Source organism: Aptenodytes forsteri, unplaced genomic scaffold, assembly GCF_000699145.1.
Source record: "Aptenodytes forsteri isolate BGI_AS27 unplaced genomic scaffold, ASM69914v1 Scaffold98, whole genome shotgun sequence".
Lineage (NCBI taxonomy): Eukaryota > Metazoa > Chordata > Aves > Sphenisciformes > Spheniscidae > Aptenodytes > Aptenodytes forsteri.
The window spans coordinates 621,404-635,032 of record NW_008795130.1 but is presented as its reverse complement, the minus strand read 5'-3'; the positions used below and the strand labels follow the sequence as shown (position 1 = coordinate 635,032).

The following is a 13,629-nucleotide window of genomic DNA, read 5'->3' as shown; positions in this document are numbered from 1 at the left end:
CTGCCCTGCCAGCGAGAAGCTGGGAGGGGGCACAGCCAGGACAGCTGACCCAAACTGGCCAAAGGGCTATTCCATACCATGTGACGTCATGCTCAGTATGTAAACTTGGGGGAGTTAGCCAGGGGGCAGTGACCACTGCTCAGGAACTGGCTGGGCATCTGTCGGCGGGTGGTGAGCAACTGCATTGTGCATCATTTATTTTGTATATTCTTTTATCATCATTATTATTATTATTATTTTCCCTTCCTTTTCAGTCCTATTAAACTGTCTTTATCTCAACCCACAAATTTTACTTTTTTTCCCTGATTCTCTCCCTCATCCTACTGGGGGGCTGAGTGAGCCAACGGCTGTGTGGTGTTTAGCTGCCTGCTGGGTTAAACCACAACAAAGTAACAAATACACAGAATCAGAATTTAAAGTAGGAGAATGCTTTAGTGAAATATATATGTTGCAAGCAAAGAGAGTTTTTCAACTGGCAACCATTTCTTAAAATGATTAGACACTTTACTGAAATGAGCTGACATTAACAAGAACTTGGAAGTCCTGCAAACTCCGCGTGTTACAGCCTTAGTTTTTCCATACAGGCAAACTTGACAGGTAGCTTTCAGAAGACAGTGGGAGGAAACACAGAATAGTAAAACTGAAACAACTTCTTGAAAAATTCCATTTTATGGTCTACTGTTATACTGTATATTTATTGTCACAACATTGTGTATTCTGAATATTAATTCTGATATTTAAAGATAGAGAACAGTTTATTTCTTGGGAAGCAAACTGCAAAATATCAGAATGCTGTGAGGTTTTTCCACAAGCAAACAAACAAACAAAAACACAGAAAGCCCCCAACAAACTCAAGACTCCATATTTGTTTCCTTCCTCAAAAGTGACCTGTATCACTTGAACATCATCCACTTTAAATACCCACTGCAGCTTATTTTGTGTGTCATCAGAAAATGAATTCCCAAGAAATCAACACATTTGGGAAGGGAGTGAAAAGAAAACTCTACAGACACAAAACTCTCCAGAGATACAGGTCATTCACTGCCTGTGATTCTTAATTGCATTAGGAACCATTCAGCAAAACCTGTTTGATTGATTAATTTATGGCCCTGGTTCAAAAACCAGCAGGACAAGAGTAGCTTGCTGATACCGAAGCTCTGTAACTACATTCAACATTCCCTACAGGGTTGAAATTGAATGATTCATTTCTTGCTAAACGGCTAATAGTCAAACACCCTCTAGACTTCTTGATCTTCTGTCAAAAGGTCTATTTTATTCAAAAGATTTATGACAGTGTATCTAGTAAAGCATAGCTCAGGTTACAGAGAGAGAACAAGACAGAAAAATACCACAGCACATGCACATCTCTACAGGGCAAGATGGAAAAAGTGTCACCTAGTTCTTTGCGGAAAAATTCATGAATACACAGAAGAAATATTTTATGTACTTCTTCAGCAGGATGCAAATTTTAAGCCTTAAAGTCTTTTAGAAGGTCAGATACTTCTAAATTTTTCTTAACCATTTTTCATCTTTAAGCAGCTTACACCATGGTACTGCAACTCATTCATAAGCACTGGTTGGTGATTAAAGAACTTCTCAGGAATGTGTACAGATTTGAAAGGGATAAACATTTACGATACTACCTGCTATTAGTCTTTGATACCACTAACCAAAAGGATTAGTTTGTTCTGTCAATGGTCACTGACATAATACAATCATTTTTCAAGGAACTGTAGGTGGCTGTACTCTCCATTCTGCTGAACACATGGTGAAGGGCAAAAACAGCTATTAGCCCCCTGTTCCCAGTACCCTCTTCACTACGCAGCGCTTCCTCCTGCCTGAAAACATGTAAAAAACGTTTTTTCTCTTGGAAAAAAATTAAGCCAATACAGTTGAGTTAGAACTGAATATAACTTTCAAGATAACCAGTCATCGACTTCAGTGAAAGATAGGAGTCATCACTGTAAACATTTTTAAAATATGCATGATGGTCTCCATCAGGAAATTTACTACATGATCATACTATGAAAAGTTAAGGGGGAAAAATGCTAATTATGAAGAGCAGTTTAGGCACGTAATTGTGGTAACACAAAAACTGAGTGGTGAATGTCACAACTATCATTGGCAATTAATACAGTTCAAGTTAACTCAAATGCCATCTGCAAACTGACTCTTTCAATCTGTCTCATACTCTATAGTCATTCAATAGCTGAATGGCAACAGCCATTCTGCCAACACCTTTTTCATTTAAACACTAAGAAAAAAATATTCAGAAACTTCAATGCAATTTGTGTGCCAGCTTCCATTTTCAAAAAGGATTTTAGGCAGTTATGTGTCATTCCACAGACACATAAATGTAAAATCTTGGTAACATTTCCCCAAGCTGTCCTTCACATGAAAGTCTGTATTCCTGCCCATAAAGTTCCCAAGTTCTACACATTCCCCCTCCTGCACACAGGCATCATCACTTAAGCCCAGATGCTACTGAATAATTTGGCAAATAAGCCTTCTTGCAATTCTCAAAGTCCACTGGCTGTGGCTCTTGCAATATCTAATTGGAAAGGAATTCTTTTTATACATCTACCTGTCAGAGTAGATCTTAAAATAAAACAAGTGCGGTGGCTACTCTGTGCCACTTCCTTTATGTCCAAAAATCAATTTCGCAAAGTTTCCCAACTTCTGCATTATAGGGTCACTACCATCTTCTTTTATCTCATGAACTTAGCATTTTATACACAGTAACAATTCCAAACATAAGAGTTTAAGGCTCAGAAACTAAGATTACCATGTGAACAAGGGGATCATAAATGTCATCTGAAAATTTATGGATATATCAATTCTGATATAATCACACAGAGGAGAATCTGAACTAGGGATCCAACATTCAAAGTAAATGCTTTTAACTGCTGGGCTGCTGAATCTTATCTAATAAAGTGCCAGCTGCTAGAGAGCACCTTCCACTAAATTTAACCACCTCCCAGGAACAAAGTACTCTCTCACCATTCCCTGCTCCCTGCTCACCTTGCCAACTTCTGATGAAGCCTATTCAGAAGAATTAGACATCTGTACCTCCTAGACTGATGCTGTGAATTTTAGGATGCAGCAAGTACATCAGTGATAGAAACAAAAATGTTGATCTAAGCTCTCTTTCCTGGTTTAAGTGGGTAGGGCTCCTTCTATGTAGAATTTTGTAATAAATGATTATAAAATTGCATCAGCCTTATGAAAAGAATGTTTTAGATAGTACACTGAACACAGTCATAACTTAACCTAGCACAAATTTTAGCTTCACGTTATACATAGATATATACACACACAAATATACATATATAAATACCTGAGGTATATCAGAAAATTTGAACTATTAGTGAACATCATATAAGACTCCTTTCCTTCAAACAAAACAAACATTTCCACACTTAGAGCATACAAAACTTTACCTGATCAGCTGTTGTGACATCAGAAATTACAGCATCAGGGGGTCTCTCGGGTGGATTCACTGTTACCTAAAGCAAAAGCAGTAGTATTAGTATTGCACTGCAAAAATCTTTTATCCATACCCATGCCAGAATATGTCAGGTATGTATAAAAAGAAACAGCATTTACTAAGCTGTTAAGGTTCCTCCTATTCTTTCTACATGTACAGACAAATAGAAAAAGATGTTTAGGCCAGAAAGTCTCTTAGCTTTACAAAGAGAGCAATCCTGAGGCAACAGATCTGGCTAACAGTTACATGTTATAGCTGAGCAGTTTGATTATGTTTCTTCCAAACTATCCAAAAAAGTTCAAGCAAGAATTATTCACTCAGAAAAAATAGTTGTCTCATAGAACATTAATGTTTTGGAACACAGAAACGAAAACGAAGCTTTTAAAATACTACTTTAAAAAGCGCAATGGAGTACAAAATGATTTATTACCTCACTCATGGACTACATCACTTTTGGCCTTGAAGAGCTTCCAGCTCTGTTTTTGTTTTGCACTTTTTTCTTTTGTTTTTGCCATGACATGCTGCATATTAAGCCCCACATTATTCTAAAAAAGCTGTTCCTTGTGCAATCTACAGCTTCATTGTTCAGTTTTGAAGATATAAACTTTACCAACAGACTGACAGAGAACATCCTAGGTCATGATAAACACAAAGAACACCATAACCAATTTAAAACTACTGAAGTACCTAAAATCTTTTTTCCCCTCTCCTTGGGTTTTCAAAACAAACAAAAAAAAGACCAAGCAAAGAGAAACTGGTATAAGCTCTAAAATGAAAGGAAGCAACTTGACTCTCACCTGTAGTAATTCTAATTAATCTTAGCTTGTGTAAGCTCTTTACCAAAGAAAAGAGAAATCAAAAGACACTGAGCGCTGTGTAGTTTCACATCTAATAGCAGCAAAGGCTCTTTCCTGTTTATTAACAGCAGAGCAAAGCCACCTCTTGGATGGAAGACTTGATATCATCACTCCTGCTTTTGTCACTTCAGAGAACAACAGACCTACACATTAATCAGCCTGATAACAAGGACACTACCTCACATGCTTTCAAAACAAGAATGGCTTGCCAATCTATTTCCAGTTGGTTTAAAGAAACTCAACCTGACCTACCAAGCTATTAAGACTTTAAAACTAGCCAACATATGAATAATTAAGGAAACCCCTCTGCCAGTAGGGCAAGAAAACCCCAACTCAAGAGGAGAGACATGACTAACGCAACATGTAGCTCATCATAGACCTCAACTTGGAAATTTTTTCTCCTTAGTTTGCAGATACAAAGATGTGTAAAGTGACAAAAAGACACATTATAAAATATATCTCATCAGCTTGAGATTTCTTTTTGGCACAGAGGGACATGAAAGTCTCTTTAATTGGGAAGGTATGCAAGACAAAGCAGGAAAATTTATCATTTGAAACTGGCCTCTTGCATGCAAAGGCCTCTGTTGAATTTGCTACCACTGTGTTGTCTTAAGTAGACTACATTTTGTTTTCTTCTATCACAAGAAGGACTGCTGCCTGCAACAGGTATTCTTTATATTTTAAGACATAAAATCATTTATATGGCATTCTATACTTCACTAGAGCGAAGAAGTTGCAGTTGCCTAAAGTGCAATGTTTAACTGAAAAGTGCCAAAGCACTACACTGGACTCACTGATGCCACCACTATAGATTAGCAACATTGCCTTTGAACCACTATTTCTTTTACATGCACTATTATAAAATCTGATTACAGAAGAATTAAGGGTTCCATCAAAGACATTTTACACTGTCTGCAATAATATTCTGTGAATTTTTTACACTACACAGAGGCTTTTCCCATTTCTCTTTGAAGCAGCAGGCATTTCAAGATTTGATTTGTAAAGTTACATATGGGAAAATTTCTATAAAATTGGTACAGATTTAAGCCAAGAAACTTGTAAATTTACATCCAAAAATCCCAAAGAACATTACCTACAATATTACAGATGTACAAAACCTAGGTATTTCATTACAGATTTTCAAAAATACCGAGTTTAAAATAGCCTCTATTCAATTGACTGTTTATTACTGTAGTGCCTCAAGGCTCTAGTTCACAGTAACAACATTCGATCATAGCTGGCACTACCCTTAAACATAGTATTGAATAGTTCTATGTCAGGTAGCTGAATAGCTACTTCATGCATTTGGACATGCACACTATGTGTTCATGTGACATTGTTTGTCATTTGCTAACTCTCTCCCAAAATGCAAGAGTTCCACTCCACTGAAGTGAGAAACTATAATGCTACTTCTCTCTTTTCCCTTCTATGCTTTCCAAACCTCTTTCACACAAACACAGATTTATAAAGAGCTACACCTAGAGATCTCTTCTAGAAATTGCAAGTTCAAACCTAACACCACACATTTGAGTACTTCTCAGCTTTTTACTGTTAGACTTTTTACTAGAGCAACATCTTGCAATATTAATGTATGATCATGCCTATTAGCACAAATTTAACATATGAAAAACAAGTTACTAAACTAAACATGAACACTTTCTGTATACATACACATGAAATTATCACTAAGTATAAATTTATCTTTAAATATAAATAGCCCTCCCACCTCCTTAAACAGAAGCAAAGAAAATCTCTGAGGTGGAGCAGCAGAACACACTGTAATGCTAAACTGATGACCCACAGATCATGTATTCCCTATTAGAGATACAAGCACTGTGGCAGAAATTGAAATGTGATCGTGACAGCAGAGCTGAGACAGGTTTAAATCAGGCCTCTGTTATGAGTCTAGTTGACACAATCCAACAGCACAGTAGTAGGCCCCTAGACAAAGTGTCTAAAATCTCAACTTCATTGTCACTCTCCTTGCTGCCCACGCTCAAACAAGAGCGGCTAAAAAATCTTCCTTTAAAACTACATATAAGAGAGGTAAAGCTCCCCAAATCTACTTGAGAAAAACAAGACTTACAAATAAAAGCCACTTCTCTGTTCTTGTTCTGATCTAAGGGGTCTCTGAAAATTTTTCAGATCAAAAATAGATTGAGGAAATAAAACCTTTCCCAAGCTAGCTTTTAACAAGAAATTAGTAACTTTCCTCATGTGTCCATTTATGGAGAGCGTGACTGGGAGTAACTAAATACATAAAATCCAAGCACGTGAAGTTTCTTTTGTTTGCAAAGCTTACATTTGGGTTTCATAAAACCAAGAGTCAATAAGACTCTTGCCAAATTGGACAGTTGAACTGATAGCATCTTCCATCTGACCTACAGAAGCAGAATTTTAAGGAATTTAGCACAGCCCAAAGTACAACATGTAGCAGATTTTACCACTTCTATGGAATTAATTGGGTCAAAGTGGGTCAGATTACAGCCTGATTCCCGAGAATCTCCTATTCTGTTTTCCATTAGGATATTCCATATCTGTAATTTCAAATATTTGAATGTAGGAATATCTCATCAGTTGCATGTTTAGCAATTCATTTCTCTCCCTAATTGTCAAAACAAAAGCATTGATTTCCCAGGCCCTGAACAGTACCTTTTCACTCAGGCTCTTCAATGAACAGAAATATTTATATTCCAGTTGAGTTTGTACCGCCACACTGCTCAAATGCTAGTTTATCCTTCCTAGTTGATATAGCAAATATTTTTGTTGCAGTGCTAACAGAAGTTTTTATGTGGGTCTTTTTTAATATGAATATGCGTGAATTTACCTTGGCCTTTTCTGATACTCGTTTTCCACCAAATCCTCCAGCTCCAACGAAAAACAAAGAGAACTGATTATAACACACCAGGTCCTTTCCACAATAGGTATTCACTAAAAGACAACAAAAGAGAAAGGTCATATATTGTCTTCGATCTCATTTTTTATATAGCTAGCATGTGTTATTACCAGAGAAAAGTTCAGCTTCAAACGTGACAAAGCTAATTTTAACAACTGAAGGGACAATGGTCACACTTCCATGTTGCACTGTTGCAAGTCACTTCCTCACTAGTGAAGACTAATGATCTGTTTCAAATAACATTATCATTAATTTTATCTATATGAAAGCATTAAAATTAAAAAATGAGCTATCAAAATGCTGATGCTTTCAGCATCACGTTCAAGGTGCTAAAAATATTTAACAACAGAGTGCTGAAATTAATATTTATTTCAGCATCTCACACTGCATTATCAATTTATTTAAATATGATAGAATTGTGCCATAAAATACGAAGTATTAGACACTATTAACAATCCCTGCTGTGTAAAGCACATTACCAACTCATACAAAAAGCAGTACTAGTACCTTGTACAAAAAGAGCTCCGGAGCAAGCTTTAGTTTAAGGTCACCTGTTCTCTCTTTTGAAGAAGTTAAACTTGTTACACTGAATTGAGATTCAGCTTCCTATTTCCAGTTCATGCCTATTTGACCCCCTTACACCTTAGACTGAAATTTACAGTATTATTACTAATGTTCATTTCCAGTTCCAGAAGAAATTTAAAAACCACTAAGACTCTGCTCACAAAAAGAACTTTTGCGTGTTGCAGAAACAGACAGGTTTAATGTTAGCCCAGTATGGAAGCAAAACACAGCTAGGAGGAACAAAGGGACACTAAAGACCTTCTTACAATTTTATCTGTACACTGAAGGAATAAAAGCTCAAGAGTGTTTACAGATTCACTGCCTATTAAGCTACTCTTGCAGCCTAATTTCCCAAGGGACCTTCGTATAACAATTCCTAAAGATACTAAAATTCTGAAAATGACAACTTATCAACTTCCAGGGACATTCTGATCCTTTAACTTGGATACAAGAGGAAGGAAATGGGGTTTTGTTTTGTTTAGAAAAGAACAATGTAGACATAAGAAAAGAACACAGGACATGCTCTTAAAGATGGCTGCTTTGCAGAGGAGTCTACACAACATGCACATATGACTAACCTTTGCAAAACCACCCCACAAAACACACGCACACATGCGTGTACACACACCCCCTTGCTGAAGGGTGGCAGAATCTAAAATGGCTGCCTTCAGAGAAGACTAAGTATTACTATTAAAGAACTTTGTTCAGTTTGCATAGTGCACTATTCCAGCAACACAGGAAAAAACCAAACCTTCTCTGAAATCTTTTTCCAAAGACAGTGTTCTAATTTCAGTACATTAATTGCCCAAGAAGAATTACATTATACATTTACACAGCTATTGCTAATTAGCTCATTTCTCAGCTCTCATTGAGATTTAATAAGCTAATAGTCTTTACTGTGGAAAGGCTGGCAGTTATTGGTACAGCTAGTTAAAAACTGAGCCTGTCAAATTTTACTACATCCCCTCCAAAAATTATGAACTTTCTTACCATCTATAAGCAAGACTGCTCCTGATCCTTTGTCGAGAATATCAGCAACGGTTGAAACGGAAGTCAATTGCCCTGTAAGAAAAGAAGAACACGTACATGTTGTAAGGTTTTGCTTCAGTAATTAAGTCCACAGATCACTCTTTACAATTTCTTACTAACAATAATGGTAATAATGATCATAGTAATAGTCACAGTAATCACAACCATCATGATTACAATAAAAGTGTCTGGGAATCTTTGCAAATCTTGGTTTGCAGATGTGAGGAATTTTTTTTAAGTTTTGCGGTTTTTTAAAATAGAATTTTGCTATAGTTTATGTATTCAGAGCTAAACACAAATCACATTTCAGACTCAAACACATTGCTAACTTCAAAGATAGCTCCAATCACTTAAGGATTGTCCACAAAAAGAGGGCTGAGACAACTACAGTTCTAGAGAAGAGAACCTCAGCTCAAGGCCTGGGCCTGTGGGTTTATGAAGTTTGTCTCTAAAGAGGTTATTGCTCTAGAGAGATATGTAACCATATATGTTTACGGAATCAGCCTATGGAATGAAAAAATAAAAAGCTTTATGAAGTCTTGGCAATCCACTATTAATTATCAGACTTCTCTGAAATTAATATAACTTTCACACATCTCCTTTTTGTTTCAACAAGAAATTATGCCATTTATCTGTGGCTTGCAAGATTATTTTTTTTCCTTCTACACTCTGGAAAAGTTAATTTTTAACAACTACTAATGAAGAATCCCAGGCACATGCATGCATATCCTGAATGAGTCTAAGGAGCACCTCTCAAGTATTGTAATCTGGGAAAACACAGCCATCTGTGAAAAGAGCTTGCTACTGCAGTAACTAGTATCTTGATAATTTTGACAGGACAGTTTTTTAGCCTCCTCATAGAAATGTCCACTCCTCCTTTACATACATAGTTTAAATCTGATCTTCTTATAGACACACAGATGCAACCATTGTTGAAGAATTTTTAGGTAAACATCCCAAAGTTCTACGATACAACCTTACAGAAAGAATTAAAAGCTCTGCTAATTAGTATCAAATTATATGAGTAATACACCAGCATTTAATGTATTTGCTTATTATATCAAAGATTAGGCATCAGTTCACTAAGTATACTATAGAAAAGCAACACCTGATCCCAAGAACACAGAGTTTCAGAATTCCTTCAATAACACAACAGGTTGCCTCTCTTCTCCCCCACCCCTTGTAAAAAGAATATGCAAAAAATCCAGTTGGAAACAGAGCTTCCCTATTTCCATTTATAATATGGCTACAGGAACTGTTGTCATAGTGAAAAGCAAATCAGCAACACAAAAGGACTGACCTGAGGTTGGTAATGGTTTATACAGTTCCAGATATTGCTCACCATGCAGCATCTATGTAAGGCAGCACTGCGCTATAACAACAATCACTATATTCTATTGCTTCCCCCATCACAATTGCAAGGAAATATACAGTTATTTTACAAAGTGTTCAGAACAAATACAATAAAATAAAATAAAAACTGCAAGTTTTTTGTTTTGGTTTTCTAATTTAATCCCGAACAGAAAATATTCTCAAAGAAAGTTTTAAACTTTTGTGGTTTAATAAAAGCACAGTGAATACAAATTAAAATTTAAGAAAAAATTAATGATTCATACCATCTTAAGAAGACACAGATTATACAAGTGAACTAAATGAATAATTTCTTAGGATGTAAGAATACAAAACACTGAATTTTCCTTTTCTAGAATAAAGGGAACTTATTAATATTACAAACATACTAATTAGAGTCACCCTATAGTTACATAAATCACAAACAAAATCAGATACTTAACTCTTCCATACCTTTGTGAGATCAATATTTAGTCCTGGAAGAGAAGGAACACCATCAAACATTGAAGTCTGAGCAGGAATTACTCCAAAGCTAGGTAAACAGCAGAAGTCTTCACTTCCTTCAAAGAGAAATTTTAGGTGATCTGGATCCTTAGTTGACATTCCCACACCAAGGGCATATAGAATAGGCTCTAAGTGAGTATATTCATACACGTTGGTAGCCAATTCCCGGCCAACAATGCTTGCCTGGAAATTAAAAGTCAGTATAAAATAAAACTTCGTAATAGACAATATTGCACTTGCATTCTTTCTATAATTCTCGTATCAAAAAAAATTCACATTTGAGCATTTTCTTTAGACATTCCCACACCAAGGGCATATAGAATAGGCTCTAAGTGAGTATATTCATACACGTTGGTAGCCAATTCCCGGCCAACAATGCTTGCCTGGAAATTAAAAGTCAGTATAAAATAAAACTTCGTAATAGACAATATTGCACTTGCATTCTTTCTATAATTCTCGTATCAAAAAAAATTCACATTTCAGCATTTTCTTTAGAGTCACATATAAACATAAAGTATGAGTAATAAATATACCATAAAATATTAATGTATTTGTTGCAGTACAAACAACCCTAATGTAATGTGTTATATCTTGCTGCAAGCAATTTACTTCAAGAATAAGTAGTGTAACTTCATACAGCTCCACTCTGAGCAATGCTTAAGAATTTTTCTACAACAAAGCACAAATGAAATAATTTTCACTGTAATAAGATTGAAACAAGGAGAAATTATCTATAGAGAAGGAGCCAGAGCAAAACCACATTGCCCAACAAGACCCATCCCCTGGCCCTTTTCTGAACAATACCCTAACTAAAGAGGCTTGCAGAATTTACAAGCACTTGCATTCTGCTTTGTTCATCCTTTATTCAGTCCATTTAGCCTTAAGTTTTCCCATCATCAATAAGAAAAATAAAAAGTGGAGTCCGACGATGTTTCTTACTCTGCTTCCTCACTTCACAGTTTAAAATCCACCTTTCATCTTGCAGACAGCAAGCCAGAGTAGAAGCTGATCAGCAACACAAGTCTCTGCTAAAGGTTTTCACCTAACTTTGAGTGTATCTGGTAGACAGAGGTACTTACTGTGTCAACAAATGAAGAGACCATTGATCCAGAGCTTGTTGAATTCATAGAAACATTCCCTTGAGACTCTATCTGACTTAGAGCATCATTCAATACACTTATGGACTCTAGACAAAGGAATTGGAAAAAATCACTTATAAATAGCCATAAATGAGACACTCTAATTAGACACACAACAAACACGCCAGCAAATGAGATATAGCCTGGTACTTCTCAATTCATTTTTAAACACAATAAATACACATCTGCAAATTGAGCATAGTGCTGTATTTTACAGGCATCTACACAACAGTTGATGATAAGTGATCTCTACACCAGCTCCATCAGTTCTACACCCAGAAGTCAACCGTGACACCTATCTAATTCAAGTGCCTGAAACACAACTGGTGCTATATGCCACCATTCAAGCCAAGCAGAATACGTCAGTAAATACTTTGTTTTATTCCCTGAACCACAGTGTTAAGGAGAAGATAATGAGCGTTACGTTTCAGAATGTCTCAGAAGTAAACACCCGAAAATTAGTACTCCTTTTCTTATCTTGAAAATTATTTGCAATACAAGTAACAGGTCTCATCTCCTGGTGGTTACCCTCTTTCACAAGTCACATAAATAAATAAATAGATTGATCACTAAGTTTGAGGCTTGAACAATGCCAAGATTATAAGCGAGATGATGCACGGCTGAGATACAGAACAAGAGATACAGATCAAGAACAGCTTGTTCCTTGAAGCTCGATATGGCTAAAATCGATATGAAACATTTGTGTGTTAGAAAGAATCAAACAAAAATTGGTGAGAATCATGCACAGAAAAATAAAAAAGTGTTTATATCAGAGGAGCGCAAAATCATTATTTAACTACCTTTACCTTGGAACCACTCCCCTCCACTTCAAAACCCCTGCACCCATACCGACTTGCACTGTTGCTCGGACTAACACTGTGTTGCTCTGTTGCACAGCACTCCCCTAAATATCCTGCAAGTTAGCTGCATACCCTCTTGCAGAATCTTGATTTCCTAAACTATTTCTTCCTTCCCATTCTCACTGCCAGAATCATCATAATGTTTTATTCGTGGCCTGAATCTCATGAAGAAAAAGGAACAGCTACGAAATAAACATATGTTGTCACCTCTCCTGCCAAAGCCAAGCTTTATCTTTGGGTACAAGCACTGTCATAACATGACACGAGGTTATGTAATTTACGAAATGTGAAAATGTGCAAAACGAGATTTGTAATTTATAAGAACCCTTTAAAACATAATCCTTTTTATCCTTTTTTTTTTTTTTCATTAAATGAATGAAGGAAAAGCAATACTGAGCTGCTGGGAGAAGTAACAGACTGTTTCTACCTTTCTTGCATGAACCAAAGAAAGGCTTTCACATGGCTTTAAAATCTTCAAGGGAAAATACAGCCTTGACCTCCAAGTAAACCTGAATGTTTCCTCAACTTTTCATGTCCACAACCCATTTCCATGCAGGAACATAACTATCATTCTTAATGGTGAAATCTGAAGATTACCATCATGCATTTTACATGCAATGACATCATTAAGACAAACGGTATAAAGGCAACCTGTAATTTAATAATGGTGCAGAATACTACAATCTCCTTTTCAAGGAGTCTGTCCTTCTTCCAGAATATATGATATGACTGACTCTCAAATTGGTGAGCTGGCTAGTGTCTGGCTGAACACTAAGGAGATCATAGGAATCATAGAATGGTTTGGGTTGGAAGGGACCTCTAAAGGTCATCTAGTCCAACCCCCCTGCCATGGGCAGGGACATCTGCAACTAGACCAGGTTGCTCAGAGCCCCGTCCAACCTGACCTTGAATGTTCCCAGGGATGGGGCATCCACCACCTCTC

General features: G+C 36.5%; 1 protein-coding gene across 1 annotated transcript in view; it reads right to left on the bottom strand.

Moving 5' to 3' along the window:
- The window catches only part of HSD17B4 (hydroxysteroid 17-beta dehydrogenase 4), a 77,925-nt gene that overhangs the window by 37,473 nt on the left and 26,823 nt on the right, over positions 1-13,629 (bottom strand). Inside the window, exons 12-17 of the mRNA XM_009278145.1 lie at positions 11,767-11,873; positions 10,637-10,870; positions 10,134-10,185; positions 8,795-8,866; positions 7,172-7,275; positions 3,441-3,506 (exon numbers count right to left, since the gene is read on the bottom strand). Coding sequence (XP_009276420.1) covers positions 3,441-3,506; positions 7,172-7,275; positions 8,795-8,866; positions 10,134-10,185; positions 10,637-10,870; positions 11,767-11,873 — 635 coding nt within the window. The remainder of the gene's footprint in view (positions 1-3,440; positions 3,507-7,171; positions 7,276-8,794; positions 8,867-10,133; positions 10,186-10,636; positions 10,871-11,766; positions 11,874-13,629) is intronic.